At 41.1% G+C, this 25939-nt stretch overlaps 2 protein-coding genes across 2 annotated transcripts; one reads left to right on the top strand and one right to left on the bottom strand.

Annotated features, from left to right (window-relative positions):
• The first annotated feature begins 851 nt into the window (after positions 1-851).
• pcolce2b (procollagen C-endopeptidase enhancer 2b) lies at positions 852-8505 on the top strand. The gene is made up of 9 exons (XM_034862160.1): positions 852-1125; positions 1408-1516; positions 1974-2229; positions 3452-3576; positions 4025-4161; positions 4249-4412; positions 5574-5657; positions 7790-7957; positions 8300-8505. Exons 1-9 carry the CDS (start codon positions 992-994, stop codon positions 8428-8430), a joined length of 1308 nt encoding a protein of 435 aa, XP_034718051.1. The 5' UTR covers positions 852-991; the 3' UTR covers positions 8431-8505.
• A 1077-nt stretch (positions 8506-9582) lies between these two features.
• trpc1 (transient receptor potential cation channel, subfamily C, member 1) lies at positions 9583-24725 on the bottom strand. Its single transcript, XM_034862159.1, has 13 exons — positions 24137-24725; positions 23128-23282; positions 22896-22997; positions 22573-22775; positions 21516-21647; positions 21120-21315; positions 18576-18912; positions 16484-16623; positions 15826-15975; positions 11716-11900; positions 11277-11478; positions 10773-10967; positions 9583-10609 (listed from the first exon to the last, which is right to left on the bottom strand). Exons 1-13 carry the CDS (start codon positions 24324-24326, stop codon positions 10382-10384), a joined length of 2415 nt encoding a protein of 804 aa, XP_034718050.1. The 5' UTR covers positions 24327-24725; the 3' UTR covers positions 9583-10381.
• Positions 24726-25939: the final 1214 nt, after the last annotated feature.

The following is a 25939-nucleotide window of genomic DNA, read 5'->3' as shown; positions in this document are numbered from 1 at the left end:
TGGGGTAATGTTATATCATTAGTTACTGCGTTTAAGTTATGGTTTTAAATTATTCCTGCTGTTTGTTTTGTTCGGTTGGCTTGTAACGAATTGTCGTATATGTATTTTTTTAGTCTTGAGGCTACATATTTTTTTGTTTTTGTGTATTTGTTTGTTTTTGTTATGTTTTTATCTGTGCTGTTTTAACTTTATCTGTGAAGCACTTTGGACTGCATGCTTGCATGAAAAGGGATATACGCCTACAAATAAAAGTGAGTAGGCCTATATGAAAATCGCAATAATTTTAGGAGACAAAATGTCACATATTGGCTAGGTATTTGTAGCTTTTCATAGGCAAATGTGCATAATGCAAAATCAATTTGTATTGGCAGATACGTATAGAATTGATAGTAACGGTGAATTTGCGCTAATAAAATGTGTACCTATAGCTGGAACGTGTTTAGTCCAGCAGGTGGTGCTCTCGCGCACATTGTGTTTCTCTCATTCTATCTCTATCAAGTCTACCTTCTACGTTAGGCTACCTGTGCATATTTCTGACAACGCACTACCTTAGGCGATCTCAAACAGCTAAGGATGTTTTAGCTAGTGTGAAACCTGGGAATGCACATTCCTATTCGAGAACAGGCCACAGTCCTATCACTCCACATCTGGGCCCCTATCCATGTTTTCGCACATTGCAGTCACTGAGTGGTAGCCTATTAATCAAGTCTCATATGTAGGCTGGTCCATACCAACCATTCATGTATTTCTGGAGTCAAGTCAATTCATGCCATCTCCTTCAAGGTTTTTTTTACGCCAGTTTTCGTATGAAAACCCCCCTAGTGCGTCTTTAATGTTTTTTTTTCTTCTTTTTTTTCTTTTTAAAGCAGCAGTCTATGCTTCGTCCCTCCTTCCAGACAGAACAAATACTATATTCATCTGCTACGGCTTACTGAAACTCCCTGCATGAACTCCTGGTTACTGTACTCCACCGTTTGAGCTGCAGAACACAATGCCATTCATGCCACGGGGCGAAAACCTGCGAAGCGCCTGCTGCCTTAACGCAGCGATGAGGAGAACATGCAGTGTGTTTTGCGCATGGAGTCTACTGTTCTTAACAGAGGTCTGTGCGCAGTCTCAGCGGAGGTACACCTTTATTTACCATTTTTCATCAATTGATTCGAAATCTTTATGAGTCAGCAATCTCATGCGTGTGAAGAAGCAGCGTCAGTGGACTGGAGTTTATTTAGAGGAATATTCTGCAGTCCGGAGTGCCTCCTGTCAAGACTTATGGCGCATTGAATAAAATCTTATCTGTGTTATATCAACCGCAGGCTGTCCTTAACATATAGCCTATATAATGTTTATTGTTTTACCACATCCTCATTTGATATCTTGAGAATAGAAAACATTCTTTCTCCCCTTTAGACCAACATTCACATGCGGCGGAAACATTACAGGAGATTCTGGAGTAATCGGGAGCCAGGGGTACCCAGGAGTTTACCCTCCAAATACTAAATGTGTGTGGAGGATAACAGTAAGTCCAATTTCATATTCACGTTTTGCTTTCTTAACATAGCTTAGCATAATAATAATGATCAAATTGATGACATCAAGTCAATTAAAAACACATCAAACAGCTGCACAATAGTATGATTCACTAACCCCTAATTTCCTTACAATACTTCATCACAGCCAGTTTAAGGCAGTTTTCCTGACTGGCTCCTTTACATTAGGCTACTGCCCATTTAAACAATCAAAGTTAGAGTGTGGCTGGGCCAAGTTGCATTTTGCCTGCTCTACATAAGTCAGGCGTACTGATAAACATGTTGTTGGTATGCCTATCTGCAATCACATGTGGAGAAGATTGTTTTACTGTACACCATTGAAGCCAACATTCATGGGAGGTGTGTACCTATTGTGACATTTTTTTGCTCTCAGCAATAATTGTGATTATGTCAAACCCTTAATGCCTGCTGTAAATTCCCACGTAGGTCCCTGAGGGAAAGGTCGTGGTCCTGTCATTCCGCTTTATTGACTTGGAGAGCGACAACCTGTGTCGCTATGACTATGTGGATGTTTACAGTGGCCATATTAGTGTGCAAAGACTTGGTCGCTTCTGTGGGACGTTCAAGCCAGGAGCCCTGGTATCTACGGGCAACAAGATGCTCTTGCAGATGGTATCTGATGCCAACACCGCTGGGAGTGGCTTCCTGGCTGTTTTCTCTGCTGCCCACCCACATGAGAGAGGTAGGCAAACCTGGGAAAAAAGAAGCTATAAGGATAGTTTTGGTATGCTGGCTCTCAATTTTGCTGTCTTACATATAGGTGAGAGGGCTGCTAGGGTAGCAGCTCTGTAGAGAATGTCTACACACACATGTAGTACAGAGACATTGAGACTGTGTCTTAGCCATGACTTCACCCCATAAAGGAATCTGATACTGGCCCGGCAGTGCGTCTGTGTTGGCACAGGGTCAGTCTTTTAAAAGCACATTAACAAGGCTGTATAACACAAGTGGCTTCAGTGAGGTCATTGCGTGGTACCACAATACCCAGACATACAGAAAAAATAACCTTCTCAATAGAATTAAGCTTTTGCATAACACTTTCCAGGCGTGCATACACACAGTAAAACAGCAGGAGGTATAATTTGTCTATTGCTCAGTAAAAACAATGACCTTTGGGGGTTTCAGCTATCTGAAACAAGGCTATGTATGGGTTTAAGTTTCCAGCATGTGGACAAAAAGGGAGGAATATCTTAACACTTCTCGCAGAAGGATGTAGAATTTCTCACTGACATTTCATGAAGTACTTTGGTAGAAGGCACAGGTCAGAAGTACATTTTAGAGTTGAAGGAGCCACTTCCTCTCTGCAGGGTTCCAAAGTCACGTCTTCTGTTTCTGTGGAATTTTAATGGCGGGTTCTCTGTACGCAAGGAGCTGAAAACTGCAATGGACAATGTCTATTAACCTGCCTGCCTGGCTCTTACACAATGGATGCTGGCAGATAGACTGTTGTCATACAGTCTCTGAGCATTGTCAAAACTGTACAGCACAATGTTTGTTAAGTGTCTATTCTTGTAACTCTACTAAATTGTACTTCTTCTTTCAACATGCTGGAAAGAAAACATCAGTCTAAGTGTATGTTACAAAGAAAACATATCTTTGAGGGATTCAGTTCTTTGTCTGTGTGGTTATTGAACTGATGTTTCTCAGATGCTTGAGGACATTGGAAGCCTGCTGTCTTTTTTTAAACTGTTCACTGCACAGGACTAATGAGTGACTTGCTTTAGAGGGTACACATAATGACAAAGAGGGCAATGAGAGCAACTATTACAGTAGTGGTTAATTGCAGGATCATATAATGTGCATGTCGTTCCTGCATCCTAAAATGATGATGAATAAGGAACAGGAATTCTATTTTGCAGATTCCTTATGGCTACCTAAGATTAACTTTGGTCATCACTCTTCAGGTGAACAGTACTGTGGGGGCAGATTGGACAAGCCCTCTGGGACTTTTAAAACTCCCAACTGGCCTGAGAAGGACTACCCAGCTGGTGTCACCTGCTCCTGGCACATAGTGGCACCAAAGAACCAGGTCAGAGAGGTCAAAATGAATTCATCTTAATGTTTCTTAATAAAAGTAGGTATTACATGTAAAGTTTTGATAGCAAAGTCTTAAAGGAATAAAGATTTAGGCAAATTGGTCTGTTGAACCGCTACTGCATATGTGAAATAAAAAAAGCCTTTTGTGACTCAAGCATAACACCCCCTGCATTGTGGGTAATGTACGTTTTGACAAGGAAGAAGAAAGTTTGGCATAAAAAAAGATGGTTTCTCTAGTTCAGCTGCATTGATTGTTATCCTTCTTCATTCAAGCTGTCCTTCATGACTCTAATGCCATTACAGCAGTGGAATGCTAAATTGGTGGAGTACTCTTTTAAGAGGGCTCAATGTGTAATGGGTGTGGAACAACCTACCCTGCTAGCCCTATTGCAAGCTTTGCTTGATGAAAGATATTCTTTGTGGTTTGTCTATGGCTGCAGATTATTGAAGTCAAGTTTGAAAAGTTTGATGTGGAAAGGGATAACTACTGCCGCTACGACCATGTTTCCATTTTCAACGGTGCAGAAATCAACGACGCCAAGAGAATTGGCAAATACTGTGGAGACAGCCCCCCAGCGTAGGTGATTTTGATTTTATTTATAGTAAAAACATCCATCCTATGAATTCCTCTCAGTTTACACTCAGTCTGAGGTTTTTTTTGCAGGCCGGTGTTCTCAGACGGGAACCAGCTCCTCATCCAGTTCCTGTCAGATCTAAGTCTAACCGCAGATGGCTTCATTGGACATTACAAGTTCAGACCAAAGAAATTCCCCACCACCACGATACCACCCACCACTACCACGCAGCCGGTCACCACCAGGCCCATACGTAGGTAGCAACTCTTATCCAATAAAAACCTCTAGAGGTCTTCTAACATCTGCATATTGTTGATGTACTAGGAGATGTACTGGCTTTGTACTACTGGATTCAACATGTGTCGTTTATCTTTAAATTTAAACACGAGGGACATCTGCAATCTGCTTCTGATAGCAGATCTGGGCAAGAAAAGAACTCAGTGATGTGTACTGCTTGAGTCATCTTTACACTGCTTTTGTTTAAGAGTTATGAATCACAACTGCTTTACAGTACAAATGAATAAATAGCTAACATAATTACAAATACTTTTTCTTTAATGGATCACTTTTACCCATTCTATGAACACAAACGGTAAAACTAAATGTGGATCTTGAAAATCTGATATGCAGTTGTGATGCATCCTTCTCCTCTGTACAAAGAGTGGATAGAACATACCGTACTGGAGACTGCAGGTTCTATTAAAGATGCAGCCAACAGCAGCACATGTTCAAACATAACATATGCTAAAAACATATTTTTCCAATATTTTCTCCAGGGCACATAACACACGTTCAATACAGTGCGGGCATGTGTTTGCACCCGCAATCACAGCTCTTTTTCATACTCAAACTCACTTTCCCACACAGTTTTTTTCCCTTAGTCAAGCCAGGTTATTTTGGTGCCTCCGTGCCATGATGTCATTATGCAACAGCGCTTTCTTGTTGCCTTATCATTCCTAACCTTTCCCTCTGAAGTAAGAATAATATTTAGATAATCAGATTGTATTTTCTTGGTTTTCTCCCTTATGGACTCTTTACCATCTCTAACTTGAAAAACAGATGTTGGCTTGTCACATTATCTCCCTATTTTACACACTGCATAATGTCTCTGAGGCTTACAAATAGCCATTTATTTGGAGACACTCTTGTGTTACCGAGAAAATATATAAACAAACCAAGATAGAAATAGATGCAACCAACATGCTACCTAAATGCTTGCATGCATGCTACATGTAGGCCGTGTAGCATGCAGGCATGCCGCATTATAACAACCTAAATGCTTGTGTCACTGGAAGGCAACATTACAGAGGTTTCATTTTTTGTTGTTGTCTTTGTTTCATTTGTGTGTGTGTGTGTGTGTGTGTGTGTATGTGTGTGTGTGTGTGTGTGTGTGTGTGTGTGTGTGTCTCCACAGCTCTAAAGTACTCTGTAGCCCTGTGCCAGCAGAAATGCAAAAGACGGGGAACACTTGAGAGCAATTACTGCTCCAGCAATTTTGGTAAGAACATCAGTCCTTATTGCAATTTATTTAAACCACATAAGCTACAGTAACTAATATGTCCCAGCTTTGCTAAGGTTTTATTGAACTGTTGCTGTACATACTTTACATACAGAGTACAAACCTTAACAGTAAAGACTCTTCAAAGATTTACCTCAGCCAAATCTCCCCTAACAAACACTTTACAGTCCTGATCATGTCACTATCTTTGCTCCTTTGATTTCTCACTGTGCATCTGAAAGAGTTCGTTGTCAGGAAGTGAAGGAGTGCATACAGTAGGACACAGTTACCTCCAGTGTAAACACACACATACACACTCAGCCTCTGACTGTGGGTAAACTGTTAATAAATGACTGAGTGTGTTGACTCCGGCTCGGCCTCCGTTTGCTACTCTCCTGCTCTCTAATGTTTTTTTTCTCTTGGAGATGTTTTCCACATGTGTTAGATTGCCATTTCAAAGAGTTCACTTGGATTTGCATCAGGAACTGAGGAAAGGCAAGCGACGTGGTGGTGCATGTGGAAAAAAAAACGCCCGTGTGATGTGGTGGCAGAGTCGGCACACAATGTGTTACATGAGGATGTAGCGAGGCAGTAGACCGAAAATAGTTTGTCTAATCAACACTTGAAGTCATAACTGTTGGTTTTGTTTAATCTAACAATGTGATATATGTACTTTCAATTGTCAAAAGCAGTTCACTGGTTTATGTAACCGTAGCATCAGATTCAATAACATTACCGAAACTGGCAGTACTCTGGCTATTCTCATCCCTGTCAGGAAATGAAACAGTATGTGAAGTCCAGACATATTGGTAGCATCAGTGTAAATAATCCTGTTCATGCTGAATGAGACGTGATTCCCTCTCCCTCCATTGGCTCCAGCGTCCACACAGCTGTCACTGCTAAATGTTGGGTACATACAACAAAACAGTAGTACTTTTGGAAACTCGGTCAGACTAAACCGGAAATGACGGAAACTTCACCCAGAGCATTTGTTATCTCAACCAAATAGAAAAAAAGATGTGAGAGATAAAGTAGTTGGTAGCTTTTCTGTATTAAGATAAATTAATCTTTAAAGGGATTTCTCATGGAGTTTCCAATTTGCCTTACTTTTTAACCAGTGTCCAAAACAGAAAAACAATTGTGTAGATCAAAGCAGTTGCTATGTGTTTACTCTCTTAGATTGTATAGGTTAGTATGTAAAATTGCCTGACCTCAGCTCCACTGACTCAAAACATTTCAGCTGTCTTCTGGACAATTATGATAATACACAGTTAACTTGGCCTCGTCACAGACAGGGCCATATCTTGGAAATGCTTATTGTTTGAAAGTCTTAAAATGACAGTAAATGATATCCTTGATGTGAAGGAGCTGTTAGCTCATGGTTGGATGAAGGAGCCATAAAAAGATCAAAAGGAGATTGTGAAAGCCTGAAAGGAGCTGTTGAGATGCTGTTAATTCACCATGACATCTTTACAGTCAGGCTGCACTTCACAGAGAGGAACTAAAAGTAGTAGGCACCCGTTGTTCACATTTCTCTTAAATTATTGATGACGACAAAAAAAGCAGATTCCCTTCACTACAACTGTGTCTATGTTATTTCCCCCACTGTAAATTCCACACTCCCCTTTCTCTGATGTTGAATATTTTGCTTTAAATTCTTTACATAACACACATTCTGTGACTTTTTAGTCTTTTCTTTTGGCTTTTAGTGAAATATAATGACTATCAGATAGATTGTTGTGAAATTTGGTAGAAATATCCAGGGTGGACAGATGACAATTCCTTGAGACTTTGGTCATCCTCTGACTAAGTTTTCACTTCTTTATCCTATGACATATCACATATGGTTTATTTTATTTCACTGTGCTTAAATCTTTGGCTTTTTTCTAACCACAGCCCAGAAACAGCACTTGCCATGGTAGTTATGTTTTATTAATAAAACTGAAATTTCTTCATCAATGTCTAGGCTTTATTGTTTATGAGGAAATGTGTCAGGTATTGTGTACAGAAAGGGCAAATATGTTCTAATTATATGATTAGATTGATAGATTAGATACTATTTTAGTGTGTTTTCAGTATTTATGTATGGGTTAATTTGTCATAACCTGTGTGTATATGTGTGCCCATGACAGTGATAACCGGGACTGTCATTACTGCGGTGATGAGAGAAGGAAGTATGTACGCCACCATCTCTATCATCAACGTTTATAAAGAAGGCAGTCTGGCCATCCAGCAGGCAGGAAAGACCATGAGCACCAAGATCATCATCCTGTGCAAGAAGTGTCCATTTGTCAGGCGAGGTGAGTTCAAAGAGTGCTGGTGAAATAAAAAAAAAAAGTGGATCCGTATCGAAATGATGATAATCAGTATGATGTTCGTGGTTGACTGTTTTGAATAACCTATGGCTCTGAGTTTGCCTCCTTTGCTGTGCCATCACGCGCAATTGATATAGCTCGACCCAAAGTGTGAGGTGAGCGGCAAAACTCACTGTCTAAACAGTCAGATCATTAAATATGTTTATACGTACGCATATAAACATATGGCATACAGCCCTGTCGTGTGGAGATTCTGATATTTGGCCTCCCTGAATGTCTCTGCCGTTCCGCCACTGCATTCAGGTTTTTTGTGTGTGACCTTACCAGGCTTGAACTACGTCTTCATGGGCCAGGTGGACGAGGATGGCCGTGGGAAAATTGCCCCCCACCACTTCGTTATGGCATTTAAGACAAAGAACCAGAAAGGACTCAACTTTCTGAATAACAAGCAGTGCTGAGTTCCAGTAGCGCTGAGGTTTTCCACTGGACCGGTTTGCCTGAGGCTCAGCTGTGGATGGAAGCAATTTAGCAAATAAATGATCTCCATCTCACCAACACATACACAGGCCACCACAACAAAACTGAAAGTGGATGCAGAGATTCCAAAACAAAACTTAACATGATCCATTCAGTTAGATGCAACTTAGAATTTTGTTTTTATTAATTTTGCTACAGAGCGCATGTTTTTAGAATAAACAAGAAGACATTAGGTAGTTCTACTTCTGTCTGTCTTCTTTTAAAAGACCAGTAGGTTAGTCTGTTTTGTAACCTCAGATTAATCAGCAACACAATTAGTTGAAGTTTCCACCCGTTACAGAGCCCATTCTCAATCTGCCTAGCCACATTCCCGTCATGCCCTGAGCACGGATTTAAAATGTAGCCGGTAACAGGAGCCTAGAATAGGGAGTACACCAATTTAGGTTTCAGTTTTTCATGAAACAAGCAATCAGATTGTTTAAATTTTCAGTGTGCACACCTGTTTAAACATCCTGTGATGGCACTATTCATTTCACATTTTTAGACGTTCTACTCTTCAGTTTTTCCCTTTTGAGGCTGTGGAGTGCAACGTGAATGAACCGTGGATTTTTATTATTTAGTATATGCATTAAACAAATATACCTTTAATTTCACAAGCCTGATTAACATCCATAGGGGATTTGTCACAGCTGAGTGTTATAGTTTGAATGACGGTGTTAACAACCTGGAGTTCATTTTCTGTGTTCCATTTTAATGTGCAGGATTCGGACGTTTTTATTTGGTGGTAAAAAAGTGCAATATTTAATATATACATGATTCTTTTTAATAGATTTTTATGCTGTTTTTTTGTGAATGAAGTAAGGACCTTACTAGCTAAAGCTCTCTTTCTTTAGTTTGTTGACAGATGCAAAGCACCGCTACCAGCGTACGTCATTTACTTTGTTTTTAAAGGCAGAGCTAGGAAATGAAAAATATTTTCATATGAAAAAGTCTGTGAATATTATTTATATTTTATTGTTTTCATCTTCCAATATAAAACTCCTTTAACATGTTCATTTTTGTTTGTCTGTCTTTGTACAAAAACTTTCAGCTGAAAACAAAATAATGCCAAATAATATGGGAACTTGTCTGCCGAGAGCAGTTAAGGCTGCAATGCTCTGCTCAGCATGAGAATAGATCAGGTGTGTGTAGTGTGACTCTCACATGGCCTGGACTGCTGGGCAGTAGGCTGAACAGTTGACAGTTTTCTGGCTTATGCTGAGTGGTCAAAGATCAGTATTCAAGGGAAAAAAATCTACAAGTAACTTCAAATCTTAAAAGCAGCATTGACATTCAGCAAATCAGATCTTTATGTCATTAAAACGATGGTGCATATTTTCTGTCTTCCCCATGAGGAAAGTAATGACAACAAATCTGTCGGCGCGTCCACATGATACAAACCTTGCGTGATCGTGCACCACCCCACCCCTCCTCCCCGCAGTTGCTAGTAGCCAAGGAGACACGGAGGATTCAACATAGCCATACTGAGAAATACAGAGACAGTTTTTTGGAGCGTAATTTGCTTCCTAGCAACGTATTTGGCAATGGCTTGAATGTAACAGACATTCTTTCGAGTCAAAAAGTTACGCACTTAAACTTTAAAGCCCCAGAGGGACAAATATTTTCAGAAATCTTTATTTGACTGTCTGTTAAAACAATGGCTTTGTTTTTTTACAAAAAGGTTGAATAGCTGGATAATATATAAGGGGCCTCAGTCTGGAGGCTCTGATGGAGAAAGTATTATTTTTTAGTATAGGTCCAGGTTTTAAAGTCCCCTCTGTGACTCAAAAGAGCAGAGTTTTTGCACATGCTCGGGTCACACAGCATCCCAGATAAACAAGAAGCAGAGGTTTTGTCAAGAGGAGAGGGGACAGGGGAAGAGATGTCTTTGTTTTAGCTCCTTGGGTAGAACATGGCATATTTGGAGGTCCGGAAACCCAGCAGGTCCCTCATCTCGTTGCGAAACTTTGAGAGGTCTTGGCGCAGGTCATTCAGATTTTCCACCGTGGCCTGGTCTGTGCTCTGCATCTTCTGCCGCGTGGAAGTCAAATAGCGATGAACCAGACAACACATGATCTTCTGATAGTTTTCATCCCGCTTTTGCTTCAAGTTCTTCCACTCCTGGATGGAAAAGTTGATGAAGTAATTCAAATCGATGACAAGTTATAAGACAAAGCCCACATAGACATTTGGTCATGATTTCTGGGAAGGGATTGAAATTAACCTTCCAGAAAATACAATCACAAGTTATGTTTCTGACAGTTGGGGAACTATTTTTTCTTACCTTGAGGCTGTTCTGTCTCTTCACCTTGCCCTTTGAAGTGTGCGAACAGATCCACTTGCTCATGCTGGTCACCAGGTAGCAGACAGTCTTTGGTGATGGGAGGATATTAAACGGTGGAGGCATGGTACACTTGTCATCAAAGTAGCTTAGCCACAGTTTAGCCCGAGCAAACTTCCACTCCTTATCCTCGTGATTCTACAGAAGCCAACAAGATAAGTGAGAACACAGGAATGGGAGAATTAACTTCCACGTACTGTTCTCCATTTAGAGAGGAATCTTGAAAATGCAACACTTTTCTTTTTTGGAAATCCTTGTTAATGTGCAGCTTCAGTAACAGCTTTTTAACATCTCTGCAACATGTCAGGGTGAATTAGAGAAAAACATAAATCTGTAAATGAAGTAAATGAAAACAGTTGCAACTTTCAGTTCCAAGTTGATCTCAAATTACTCCTGACAGCACTGAGAATCAAAATCATTATGTGCCAAAAAGTTGTTTACACTTACAGCAATTTGTCTGAAGCTTTTATGGAGCATGGCCACCAGCAGCTTGGTCAGCACAATAACCACCACAATGTTGTAGGTGCCTATGATCATGGCGCCCACAAAAGAGCGCAGCTCCTCTGTGTAGCTTATGCGGGTGACGAAGAGCGCAACGTGTGCCAGGGAGAAGATGTACCAGAATAGAGCATAGCAGGTCCCCATAAACCTGTGAAACAGAAGAAGCTCGTACATGTCAGGGGGCATTTAGGATGCATTTTACATTATAACCGTAAAAATATTTTGTAATGATATTGTATTTTACAGTTAAATCGTCAACCAGAAAAAAAACCTGTCTATGCCTTCATCAGCTGTATTTATATAGTCTCTAACATCTCTCAACAAGCATTCTGCACATTCATCCTTGTTATCATTGCAGAAAAAAATGATTGAGGTTGGCCCATACGTGTGGAATGCATCATTGCTCTGTCGCTGGCAGAATATTCCCTCGCAGTCCTTTGGTTTATACTTGTCCGGGTCTTTGTGGTCCTTCCCATAAAGCTGGGTGAGTCCAATGGTGAAGGAGAATAACACCAACAGGAAGAGTCCCAAAAACTTTCCAAACTCTTGCAGCATCTGACCCATAGAGATCTGGGAACATGAATATTTGCCAGTTAAACCTATGCCGCTTGATCTGATGCAAATCAAGTAGACATGAGTCATTTTACAGCAATCGTTATTAATCATCAAGGGTGCTAGCTGGAGTCAGATCTGACACCAGACAGGTGGTTTGTCTGATCCTTACAGAATTTGATGATTTCTTAACAAGTGAGAAGTTAATTTGGTAAAGATAGATCCGTAGCTTTGCAAATATATTTTATTTTTTTAATTGAACTTTGAGTCATGCATTTGGATATCTAGTTGATGTGGTCTGCAGGGTTAATGAAACTAGATTTTATTAACTACATTTTCTTTTTACTCTCATCAGATTTTTAACTTTTGTGTACTTGCACACTTTCCGTAATCAGCCTCATCAACAAGGCCCCGACCCCCCCCAAAATGTTAGTTGTTGCACCTGTGCTTTTTCTGCTATGGCAAACTAAAATGTCTGCTGTCTTTAAAACTTTAGCTATATTCCTATTTGAGTTTGATGTTTTGGTACTCTTCCAACACCTATCCTGAGTAGGCAAACATTCTGACCACTTGTAGCTATTCCGCCCCCATGTTCTTGTTTAGCAGTGACCCTCTGAAAAGGTGGAAAAGCAACATATTCTGGCAGCTGTAATGCTCTCACCCTGAGGGAAGGCAGACAAACATGGATGAAGCCAAAAAGAGGGCTTGAAGACAGAGAATATCTTCTCAGACCATTGGAAACCAACTTACTTATAGACATGAGTGGCTCATCTGTTTGCTAAGACCTAAAGATGCTCTAACAAGGTCAGAACATGCTCGCCCTACCAAAACACAAATACATACACAGTGTCCAATGTGAGGGATGACTGGGCTCCCGGCACCTCAAGGTGAAGGGCGACTTGAGTATTTGCACTGAAACCCAGGCAGCTTGTTTGAGGAGAAGGGCTAGTCTATTTGGGTAATTTGTTCTCTTGTCATGTCTAAATCTCCCCAGTGTATTCCTCTGCCACTTTGTACACGTCTGAATTAGGAGCTGATGTGTTCCCTGCTTGCCTAGCCTGACAGGCTTAGATGGTGTACAAATAGAACAGGAACGCAGGATGTCAGGAGCATTAAACCCTGACTTTACGGGGTGTCTAATGCATTTCCGGTACCTCAAATGCATCTACTGTATGTTTGTTTTTTTCGCATATAGATGCATGCGCAGAAACACATTCTTCACATTCATATTAATTTGCTAGTATACAGTACAGTAGAGCAGAATGTTATAAGAAATGATGTACTTCAGCATTTTTAACAAGAAATGATACAAAAGTGTGCACCAATGGATGTTGAGGAACACTGTACTTGAAGCATGGCTATTTAACTGTTTTATATTGCATTTTAATAATTTCAATACAATTAAAATTTCTCTATAAATACACTGATTTAACTCAACTGACGAAAAAGAATAATTTTGCCCAAAGATTTTTTTTTTTTTTAACCAACATGATCCTGGAACTGTCTCAAAGATGTTCCGAATTTGTTTTAATGTTTTCCAGCTGGGAGTCTCTTTGTACAATGTGGCACAACAGGGTCAACACCAGTTGGGTTTTTACACTTTTGAAGTACTACAACTACTACAACTCACTACAATAAATACTTGGAAAGAAGTGGAGCCCAACTTATGTCCATTTTCTGAAACACACTCATACATGCCTGGGAGATTAACAGTGTTTGTGAGTTTAAGTCTAGCCCATGAGTCAGCTCACTGTTGATAGTAGATGAACACACACTCACACTTTCAGTCACTCTTTCCAACCTCAGTAGGGGGCACCACTCGGCAAAAATGTAAGTTAGACCTTCAGGAAGGACATGGATCAGACAAACGTACATTACTGGCTGCAACCCACATAGCACTGCCTCAATGTCTTTGTGTGTGTGTGTGTGTGTGTGTGTGTGTGTGTGTGTGTGTGTGTGTGTGTGTGTGTGTGTGTGTGTGTGTGAGTAGAAGCTCAGCTGAGTGCAACTAATTGCACACTTACATAACACAAGTGTGGAAATGTGTAGGTGCATGTGCATTGCTGGGAGGTGTGTCTACCCTGTGAGTGCGGCCATGAACACACAGCCACATCTATTTCCAAACCAGACAGTGATGTCATAGAGTGAGTGAGTGAGTGAGTGAGTGAGTGAGTGAGTGAGTGGAGAGAGTGGAAAGACAAAAGAAGAGAAAAGGAGGCTGAAAGATGGAGGAGATGGTAGGTGAAAAGTGCTCATTAACAATCGACAGAGCACCCTAAGTGTTTTAAAAGTCACCCACAAACAGCACTTAACTTAATGACAGGAAAGCATACCTACAAATAGACTGACCTCGAAAGCCAAAATTCGGATGTTGGTTGGTTGGACAATTCACAAAATCATGATGCAATTAAAAGGGACACCTACTGAGGTTGTTAAAAAGCCCAAGTAGAAAATAATTCAACCAGATTGTTATTGTAAAGAGGTTAAACCTATGTAGCTTCAAGCTTTTTACTGGCACAGTTTTAATTCATTACACAGCCAGATGATGAATATTGCTCTTCCATCAAACCTCCATGTCTAAGAAATGACACAGGGGATGTCTTAAAGGGTATTAAAGTATTAAACTGGCAGTGGTTAAATGTAGGGCAGTGAATGTGAGCGGGATCAACAATAAGATGTGAGAAACACATTCAAGCGCAATTGTACTTCTGTGTATAAACACTATATGTGTACAAAGGAGGAACCCATGCCAAATGAGGTAGTCTGAGGGACTACAAAACGACAAACTGGTTTCTTTTTGAGCCATAAAGCAGATCAGTACAACTGTATTGCTAAACATATCCATAACGAAAAAGAGAAAAACAAGGGAAGAGATGTCTGCTAATTCTGAAAGACACTGCCAGCTCAGACTACACCAAGCGGATCAAATCCAGGATTTAGAAAGGTTTGCTTAACATTTTTCACTCACGTAGATGGTAATTATGCAGTTTGTTATTATAAATGTCTAATGCCCCAAATTTAACTCATCGGAAAAAGCCACATTATGAGTATTATTCCAGTCAAGATGGCAATGGAGCAGGCTTGCTGTATGTGTCAGATTGTGATAGAAATGATCCAGTGAAAATGCGTTGTGGATGGGGCGCCCGGAGAGGTCCGTTGGTAGAGCAGGCGTCCACATATAGAGGTTTACCCCTCAATGCAGCGGGCCCGGGTTCAACTCCACCCTGTGGCCCTTTGATGCATGTCATTACCCCCTCTCTCCCCTTTTATGTCTTCAGCTGTCCTGTCATTAAAGGCCTAAAAAGCTAAATTTCTAAAAAATATATAAATGTGTTGTGGGTGTGTAGAGTCAGCTCCTCCAGCTTTTAACACGCAGCTTAAAGCGAAGTTTGACAATTACATTTTGTATAAACTAAAACTGAAGGATCGTATTCATGATAGAAATGATGTTGGCAGCATGGCGATGCATATAGCACTTAAGCTGCAAACCATTATGATGCTGTGTTCAGTTTATTATGAGCATATTATTATGGCAAAGCACATTCATCTCCTGCCTCAATTCACTGTGCTTATACTTAAAGCTTATGATGATGGTCATGATACTGCTGAGCACAGCTGGTGTAATGTTTAGTGTGGGCTCGTCCTTGAGTTTTCACACTTTGCTAAAAGAGGAAGAGAGTGGGTGGTGTATATGTGTGCGTTGTGGGGTTAGAGAGAATGATAGAAACTAGAAGCAGCTTTAAAATCATAATTATTTGGTAATTTTTTTCCCCCGCATCCAAAGTGTTTTAAAAAGCCACGGCTGGATAGGTGATCTCAAACACTCCTCGTACTCAAATCTTTTTGCTGCATGTCTGACTCCACCGAAAAATAGAACCTACTCTGAAAAGGTCCAGCTACTGATCTCACAACTACTTTCAGTGGGCCACCACTGCTTTCCTACCTGTAGCGGCCCCAGGATGGAGCTGGTGGTGTACATGAAGAAGAGTCGCAGGTAACTTAGAACGTTGGCAAAGGCAAACAGGCCCTCAGCCACCAAGATGGGATGGAAGGCATCCCAGTTCTTCCTCTCTGTGTCCTCCACATTCTTGAACTGAAGAACAATAAAACACATTCAGACAACAACACTTGACAGCTCTGAAGCAGTCTAATGTACTACTAACTTACTAAGACACATCAGGTGTGCTGATCTCAGCTAAGCCTAATGCCTCCTCTGCGCTTAAAAGGAAGTGGTATCAAAACTAAAGCTACTTTATCTATGAAGTGGTAATACGGTATGTACAATCATAAAGAAATATGGAAATAACCTTTAACAGTTAAAGAGAGAATAGAGACTGTTTTGACAGTTTTAGAGTCATTTTATATATCAAGCTTTCTTCCGAATGAATACTTATAAAACATGTCAAACATATTTTGAAATTACCACTCTTGCACATGAGACTGTTGTCTATCTTCTCATCTAACCATTAAACGCTGGGCAAGAAAGCAAATGAGAAAGAAATATATATAGTGAAATGAATTATTTTTTTGAATCCATTGTTATATGCAGTTATCCACACTTTACATCTAAAGAGTGTGTGTAACGTGTAAAGTGTGTGTACCTTGCTGTGAGCAACTATCTTGAGGGCAAAGGTGGCTAGGTAAAGGGAATTCATCACGAAGCTCAGCTGGTTCCTTGACTCATCCAGAAAGTCTTCCAGCCCTTCGTACCACAGACGCTTCACATCCGACCACACCATACCTACAGGAGAACAGGAATTCCCCATCAGCACACACACACACATATATACACACACCACTGGCAGACAAATCGCTTCAACCATAAGTCTTCTAGCGGTGGGAACCCAGGGGAAACAGGAATGTATGAGACAGAAATCAAAGATTAATGTCTTGAAAACGTGTCATCTGTGGGATTTGGGGAGGTGTATGGAGTTGAATAAAGATGGGCGTCTTTTTGTGTCCATGTGGAATTTCATCCATGCTAAATGTACAGTAGGGATTATAAATTAAGATAGAAAGACTCCAGCTGCATGTCAAAGCACCATGACACATTCTCTATGCCTTGATTCAGAAATTATACATTACCAACCTGATTCAACTTGTTTGTGGGTCCATGGTTTCAACAGAAAGTAAGCATAGAAGTGACAGAGTTTGGCACAGAAATCCCTTTAGGTATTGTTTTACATATGTGTTGTGTCTGTCCCAGAACGAATGCACACACACACACACACACACACACACACACACACACACACACACACACACACACACACACACACACACACACACACACACACACACACACACACACACACACACACACACACACACACACACACACACACACACACACACACACACACACACACACACACTCACACATACACACAAAAACACATTCACTTAAACCAGCCCACAGTCTAAAGCATCTGATTTCCCCATTAATGTGAAGCATTTGGCTCAGGGGGATAGCAGGATGGAGAGAACAGGACAAAGATGAGGGGGTGTGGGTGGGGGGGCATAGTGTGAGAGCAGGAGAGAACAATGGAAAGGAAAAGAAATGGAAAGCGGCTGTGTGACTTTTCAGTGCTGTCTGTAGAGATGTAGCAACTTTAATAGCTCCCTTTCACTTTCAGATAACATTTGCATTTGATTTTTAAATCATTAGAATTCTCATCCTTGTAATTTAACTCATCTTGGGTGTGTTGTTGATGCTGCAGAGACCCTGAAGTGGGAAATATGTACCACTGCATCACATCTTTGCAGTGCAGCCGTTTGGAATGAGGAAAAAAAACTGATAAAGTTGTTAAAATTGATCTTTAATGTTGCTCTTTTGCAGTACGTGTAAGGGATCTTTCCCCCTCTAGTGGGCTATCATGGCCTATGAGAAAACCCCCTTACACTTCTGTCTAATGACTCAACTGCTGATCTCACTCCTGCAATATAAAAAATAAATTGCAAATTACCCTGCAAGTATCTTCATAACATTGAATAATAGAAGTCAATTGCTTCTACATCCTTTTATAACATGTCAGGAGCAGTTATTGGGAGGATTTATCAACCCAGCGATGATAGTGAAACCTAGATCAATGAGGTGTGGTTGCGACGCTTTGTGTCTGGAGGAGAAGTGTAGGATGCTGCAACCATGAGACAAAATTATCTCTGCTGAGAAGGCAGGGCCATTAAAGGAATTGAATGATCATGCTAATGGTTTCTTGGCAGAAGAGGAAGGTAGAGACTGAGGCCCTTCCCCAGAGAGAGACAGAGTCAATATCTAAGGCTTGTGTACATGACATGTGTCTGTCTTCATGTACATACATGAGTCCAGTGGTTCCAGCACTCAGATGGACAACAGGCGAGAGAGAAATAGCTTTCCCTTCTATAGGGCACCATTAGAAGAAGAATGGAATTTAATCCAGTCAAGCTGGGCTTTCTGTCGTTTAGTACAGAAACAGCTGTTTGTCATGTTCTGCCTGATAGGATTATGGATACAGGAAACTGGACTTTAGCCAGACAATAACAGGAATCTCTAATTTTCACTTCCCTTTGCAACTGTATTCTATTACATTCTGGTTTGTTTGATTGGATTCTTATTCTATACTTAGTTCTATTAGGTCCATTAAGAGATGAATAATTATTCAATCATGCATGTTAGTATGTTATTTATTGCTTGAAAGCTGAGTAAAAGCTGACCTATGATCCAGAGGATGAGCAGGTAATCTATCATCTCCAGCGCAGGCCCCATGGTGTTTTTCTTGCCCTCATTGTAGACCAGAGAGTACAGGTTAAGCAGCAGCAGGAAGGAGAAGTAGGAGGCGCTGTGGATGATGAACTTGACGAAGGGCGTGTGGATGATCTGGCCCACACGGGAGCGTGGCACCAGAAGGTAGCAGACAGAGAGCAGCGGCCAAAGCATCGCCACGCTCAGCACCGTGGCCATCTTTAGACAGGTGTGCTTGCGCCGGTAGCTGGCCGTCTCTCCAAACCAGACGGTGTTGAGGAACTGTTGACAGTTGGACTGAGCCACAAACTGTGGAGAGAGAGTGACAAAGGAAATATCAAAGTGAAGACTTGAATCTGGAATGATCGGTTGAATTTAAAAAAAGTTGTAATGTAAAAAATACCATTATCCTGTGAGTGTAAAGAAAATTCAATACTTAAACACAATTAACTCTGAGAATATTGATGCCACTCTCATGTCTCTAGGATGAATATAAAGCTGCAACCGGCAGACGGTTAGCTTAGCTTAGCACAGGATTGGGAAGGAAACATAGGAATCAGCAAACCTGGCTCCATCTGAAGGTAACAAAATCTGCCCAGCAGCACATTATTAATTGAGTTAGCTACAAACATGTTGAAGATTTGATGTGAAACCTTAAGGTAAGGAAGCGTATCACTGTTTTTTCTCCAGCATGAAACAATGGCAAGCCACTGGCTGTTCTGTGATATATGAGTGAAACTTTTGACACTGAGCAATCGCAGCAGTAAATTGCCCCCAAGCTTCAAACTTCCAACTTTAGTTATTGCCTGGAGGAAGTACTTTATCCTGCCAAAATCATATCTTCAAAAGACAAGCACATGGTATGCTGGAGCAGAGATTAAGTCTGACATAAAGTAAAGTATTTTGAACACACCTTCTCATTCAATGCTTTTCCTTTATTTTCATGACTATTTACATTGTAGATTATCACTGAAGGCATCAAAATCTATGAACATGTAGAATTATGTACTTGAAAAAAAGTGTGAAATAACTGAAAACATGTCTTGTATTGTAGTTTCTTCAAAGTTGCCACCCTTTTGCTTTTTTGATGGCTCTCACTGAGCTTCATGATGTGGTCAACTGAAATGGTTTTCACTTCACAGGTGTGCCTTGTCAGGGTTAATTAGGTAAATTTCTGGCCTTATTAATGGAGTTGGGACCATCAGTTGTGTTGTGCAGAAGTCAGGTTGATACACAGCCGGCCGCCCTATTGGACAACTGTTAGAATTCATATTATGGCAAGAACCAATCAGCTAAGTAAAGAGAAACGAGTGGCCATCATTACTTTAAGAAATGAAGGTCAGTCAGTCCAGTAAATTGCGGAAAACTTTGAAAGTGTCCCAAAGGGCAGTCTCAAAAACCATCAAGCGCTACAACAAAACTGGCTCACATGAGGACCGCCCTAGGAAAGGAAGACCAAGAGTCACCTTTGCTGCTGAAGAAAAGTTCATCTGAGTCACCGGCCTCAGAAATTCCAAGTTAACAGCAGCTCAGATTTGAGACCAGATGAATACCACACAGAGTTCTAGCAGCAGACACATCTCTAGAACATATGTTAAGAGGAGACTGCACGAATCAGGCCTTCATGGTCAAATAGCAGCTAAGAAGCCACTGCTAGGAGAGGCAACAAACAGAAGAGGTTTGTTTGGGCCAATAAACATAATAAATGGACACTTTAGACCAGTAGAAATCCGTGCTTTGGTCTGATGAGTCCAAGTTTGAGATCTTTGGTTCCAACCACATTGTCTTTGTGCGACGGAGAAAAGGTGACCGGATGGATTCTACATGCCTGGTTACCACCGTGAAGCATGGAGGAGGAGGTGTGATGGTGTGGAGGGGCTTTGCTGGTGACACTGTTGGGGATTTATTCCAAATTGAAGGCAAACACACCTCCAGGCTGTGTAAGGGCTGTTTGAACAATAAAGAGATTGATGCAGTGCTGCGCCTCCAGAGTCACAAGACCTGAACCCAATCCGGATGGTTTGGGGTGAGCTGGACCGCAGAGGGAAGGCAAAAGGGCCAACAAGTGCTGAGCATCTCTGAGAACTCCTTCAAGACTGTTGGTAAACCATTTCTGGTGACTACCTCTTGAAGCTCATCAAGAGAATGCCAAGAGTGTGCAATGCACAAATCAGAGCAAAGGGTGGCTACTTTTGAAGAAACTAGAATATAAGACATATTTTTGACACTTTTTTGTTAAGGACATAATACCACTTGTTTTCATACATAGTTCTGATGCCTCCAGTGATAGTCTACAATGTAAATAGTTGTGAAAATAAAGGAAACACATTGAATGAGAAGGTGTGTTCAAACCTTTTTACTATATATGTTCTCCCCACTGATACGTGGATCGTTTTTACATTAAAATATCAAGTACTATATCAAATCATTTCCTCAATTCACTTGCATTGCTGATTGGTTTGCTATTGACACTGCAAAAAAATACATGAATGTGTTCCTGACTATGGCTGTCTAACCTCTTTTTGGTTGTACTTGATGGCAAGCTTGAGTCGACTGAGGTTCATTCGCTCCTCCAGTAAGCCTCTCTTGTCAAGGTGATCCTCATTGGATGTGTGGTTAAGAATCACTTCTAGCTCTCGAGAATTTCGAGCCTGAGCCAGCAGGTCCTTGGCAAACATCTTACACTGCTTTGCCAGCTCCTCATAATCATTCCTGGAGCAAGGAAATTAAGATACAATCAGACAACATGAAAGATTGTCATTTTTAACTGTTACATTCTATAAAGGAAATAGTTCTTACAATGTCACTGTGTGCATGTATGTACATATGTTCATGTGACAAGTTTCTAGCCTAGATGTGCAAATAGATAAACGTGCAATGACATGATGGGCAGCAGTTAATAGCAATCCTACCTAAACTCCACCTCAACCAGGCTGAGCTCCCTGAGGTCTGCACTCAGTTCAAAGGCCCTGAGTATGGGATCTTCCTCAGTCAGCATGATCAGAGAGGGGCTGGCCAAGCAGCGGTAGATGTCCAGGCGGAACCTGATCCAAAAATGCCAAGGTGGATGAGTAGGTGAGAGTGTTTGCAAAAAGAATTGGGAGATGAAAATGTGAAGGAAGAAAACAGGATGAATCAGAAGTGCACGGATGAGGGAAAAAAAGGAAATCTAGATTATTCTAGCTGTTTAATTTGACCTCTATGCTGTTTGCCAGCCAAGCAGCAGACTGATTCATTTAGCTCACTGTGTGGGACGCTACACTGCAGAGAGAACAAAAGGGCCAGCAGAGGACATCAGCAAAATCTCATCTGCAAGTCTAATATCTAAAACCAAGAATCACTGCTTTCCAGAGGAAACACTACTGGTTTTGCAGCTTCCCCATAAATAACACTTTGTTATGATATTATCTTTCAGCAGAAAACCACGACTTGTATGAAAGAAATGAACACGCCAATACTTGGAAACCACTCAAAAGCTAGATAAGTAGAGCTTGTCAATAAGAGAGAGCATTAGGAGTCCTCTGTGGGACAAAGAGAGCACTGTAAATGGTCATGGCACTGTAGATAAAAGCATCCACAACAAAATAAGGCAATGCATATGATAGCAAATCATTTACTTTCAAGATGCTTTAGATGACATTCTCAAGCTGATGCTATCATCAAAACAAGGCGCCGCCATGTTTAACATGAACCTTTCCTGAACACTTCACTTGACAGAGCAACTAATTCATAGCCGTGTTTTAGCCCCTACATACCAGAGCAAGGTCAAAGCAATCATCGCTTAAAATAACACAGACATCATCAGAAGACAAAAGTGATGTTGACCATTCCGAGAGACAGTAATTCAGTGCGACACTAGTCTTCTGGTTTAGATCAATGGGAGCTTAATGCTCTGTCTGGGTTAACCAAACAACTTTCATACTATGAGCCTACATCTGCTGTGTTCTAGGTCACTAACGTAGAATGTACCGGGAGTGTCGTAAGCTGTCCTTCTTGTTTTTAGCATTGCAGAGTGTGCACTCGCAGCCTACAGCATGGGGCCGGGGAAGCGAGATGTCCTGTTTCAGCAGCATAGTCAGTATCTCGTAGTTATTTCTGTGGGCTGCCAGGATGACTGGAGCCACGTCCATGGTGGTAGAATACTCTGGGTTCTGAATCCGCTGCATCAGTTTCTATAAAAGATAGAAATACATGGATTAAAAGATGGAATACTGTACAGAAATGATCAATTATATCAACCTATTCTTTGCATCTAAAGTGTCTTTCTTAAGCAGTAATGAGAGGAGACTTACAGCAATGGAGGGCTTGGAGGATCGCCTTGGTCTGTGGTTGAGGAGGATGTCCACAGCTCCCACCACCTCAGAGTCTATGGCCACCAGCAAGGCATCTGTTGCCTACAGAGAAACAGACGCATCATTATTGAAGCTATCGGATGGCAAAAACAACTTAGAGAACAACAACATTGAAAAAGCAATGTCTTGTGCCTTGTTTTGTCCTGCATGTGTGTGGGTGTGTGTTTACTACCTGGCAGCCATGTTCCAGAAGAAGCTGCAGGATGTCTAGGTTCTCGTTCTCGATGGTGATGGTGACGGCATCCCGGCCCAGCACATCTACGCAGTTGAGGTTGAGCTCGCCATGTCTGTTCTCCTCAAGCAGTTTCTTCACCATGTAGTAGTCACCTGAGGAGCATGTCAAAGACAAGGCACGGGAAGGGATTAAAGAAATTCCTGCAGAATCAGATTTATGAAAGCAGTTATGTATTCTATAACGGTTACGCCAAACAGACACACACACACACACACACACAGCTTCAGTTATGAGCCAAACACTCTCGCAGACTCAGAGCAGGCTCAGCTCCAGCAGTCCTATCAACCTCAGTCATGTATAAGAATAACATCTCCCTCAAAGGACACCTTCTGTTGCTGAGCCATGTTTGGAGATACTGTATTTGGTCACAGCGGCGGTTGTTGGCCTGTAAACCTTAAACAACGTCTGCCTGTACAACGTTCTTTACTCATCTATGAAACATTCTCCGCCCATCTGATGAAATGAGAATGCACATGCCCCTTTTCCATTTTACACTTTGAATATTGTGTAGTTGCCCTTCAGTTTGTTTGCATGAACTTTCCTTGTCAGGAGCTGTGAAAAGTCAGCAGACATAGGAGAAAAACTTTCAGGAGAGCAGATGTTCAGCTAAATATATCCTATACCCTGTGGGCACATTTCCACACTGGCCAACATGTAGGCAGCTGTTTGGAGGTATTCACTGGAAGAAATGTGGTAAGTTATGACTGTACAGTTTGCTGCTTGCTGCACTGACTCTGCTGGAAATCTGTCAAGCTGTTAATCATGGTATATTTTACCTACAGAGCTTCAGTAATATTCTAACCAATCAATATCGAAGCCCACAACCAGCTGTCAACTAATTCAAACATTAACATGAGCTTTCTGTGATCTTAAACAGACCATTTTGAGTAGAATAACAATGGATATGGGATTGGGTTTACTTTGGAGGACAAAAATAACAACAAACCTTTCTCGCATGCCAGCAGGAAGAGCTTCTCATCCAGCGTAGTTTCCTCTTTCACCTCTCTCACGTCTTTCAAGGCCAGAAATTTATCCGGAGAGGAAGCGTCCGTGCCCTGGTACAGAGCTGCCATTACGACGGAGAGCGAGTACGGCCAAACACTGATGTGCATCCCACTATAGAAACCAGCGACCATTAGCCTACACAAGAAAGCCTGTCATATGGGCTGACATGAGAGGAGACCTTTAGTTGTTGTTGTATGTCGCAGCGCAGCAGAGACTTTAAAGCGTCGTCGCGAGGCTTCACCAATGTCAGCTAGTGTTGTTATTGTCGTCGCATCTCTGCTGCTACGTGTGCGCGCTACTGGCTTAAAAGATCAGTCCCTTTTTTTCCGCACGAAAGGGATTCAAACTCCGTGTTCATAGATGCAAGTGGCGACTGCTGTCCAAAGAAACGAGCCAGTCATCTCCCCACGGTGTGTTTACATGCACCATCTTCTCACATCAGAGGCTCCTGGGGATCTTTTTGGTCCTGATGCTGTTGACGAGGCGCCACTGCGCATGTTTTCTCCTCCACCTGCTCGTTCATTTCGCAGGCGCAAAAGCCGATGTGCTTCACAATTACGTAACAGGGCGCTTTGATGCTGCTGTGTACTGACTGTCAGACAGATATACTTGTTCAGCATTCTTTGAAAGACTTGCCAAAACACGTTTACAGATAACTACAAGAAACATAATTCGTTTTGATTGGATGTAGGCTAGGCTATTCAATATTTGGATGATGTGTGACTACCATATAGCCTATGTGCTGACAAAATAGAACTCTATGATTTGTATGTTTTATTGCATACACTCTTCAGCATTAGCTACGTATTTACAGTAGATATGGCTCAAATACATCGTGGGAAAAAATGACAAATATTGTCTGTGCTGGATTGTGTTGGATCTGTTAGTAGACAGACATCAGTATTATGAACATGTCATTACAATTGATGTGTTCGGACATGCATGGGGGAAAAAGGACTGCGTATGGACAAGAGAAAGAGAGGGAGACAGATCATTGGGTCGGTCAGTGGTAGACTGGCAGATACACACAGCTGTTCTTTTGGTTCCTTTTCTGGGTTATAACAGACCATTAAACTATGTAAAGAATGACAGAGAAATGAAAAGGCTACATTTCAAATGTGAGTATTTTTTTCCCAGTAAAAAAGTTATTGAGAAAAAAATGTCAGAGGGCTGTTGTGAATGTGAATGAAATGGTTTAATATGGATTAAATAAAATGTCAATGCACTGGGAGTTAAACCATACTGTACCTTTACTGGGGGGGAAATGAAGCAATTTTTATTCAAATTAACATGGAAAATTGTAAGATATAAGATACGCCTTTGTCAGAAAATAGAGTTCAACGTGTCATAGTAAAATGTTACTAATAACATTAACAATGTGTATGTATGTAATTTTGCAATGTAAAATAAATAGTATCAAAATTCTATGCTATATTATTTGAATGATTTACTCTGTGGCAATGGGGTGTCCTCTTACTATTTTTGACTTCTCATCCACCTGAAAGAGCACACACAGACTATTATAAGTCTAGTCGAAGACTACAGAGAAAAGCTCAAAAACAGTGCACGTATAGAATCAAACTTGGCTCAGCAATTACAATTTAAAGAGGACCATTTAAATGAAATAAGCCTTTTAAAACAAGCTTCTCCCCACGCCCACTCTATTTCTTATCAATTTCATATGCAAGAGAGTCCTGAAGTTGCACTTTATTATCCAACAACTCAGCCTCCCAGATCAGCCCTA

This window comes from Etheostoma cragini, chromosome 22 (assembly GCF_013103735.1).
Source record: "Etheostoma cragini isolate CJK2018 chromosome 22, CSU_Ecrag_1.0, whole genome shotgun sequence".
NCBI lineage: Eukaryota > Metazoa > Chordata > Actinopteri > Perciformes > Percidae > Etheostoma > Etheostoma cragini.
Note: the sequence above shows the minus strand (reverse complement) of the source record. Positions and strands in the feature narration are given on the sequence as shown.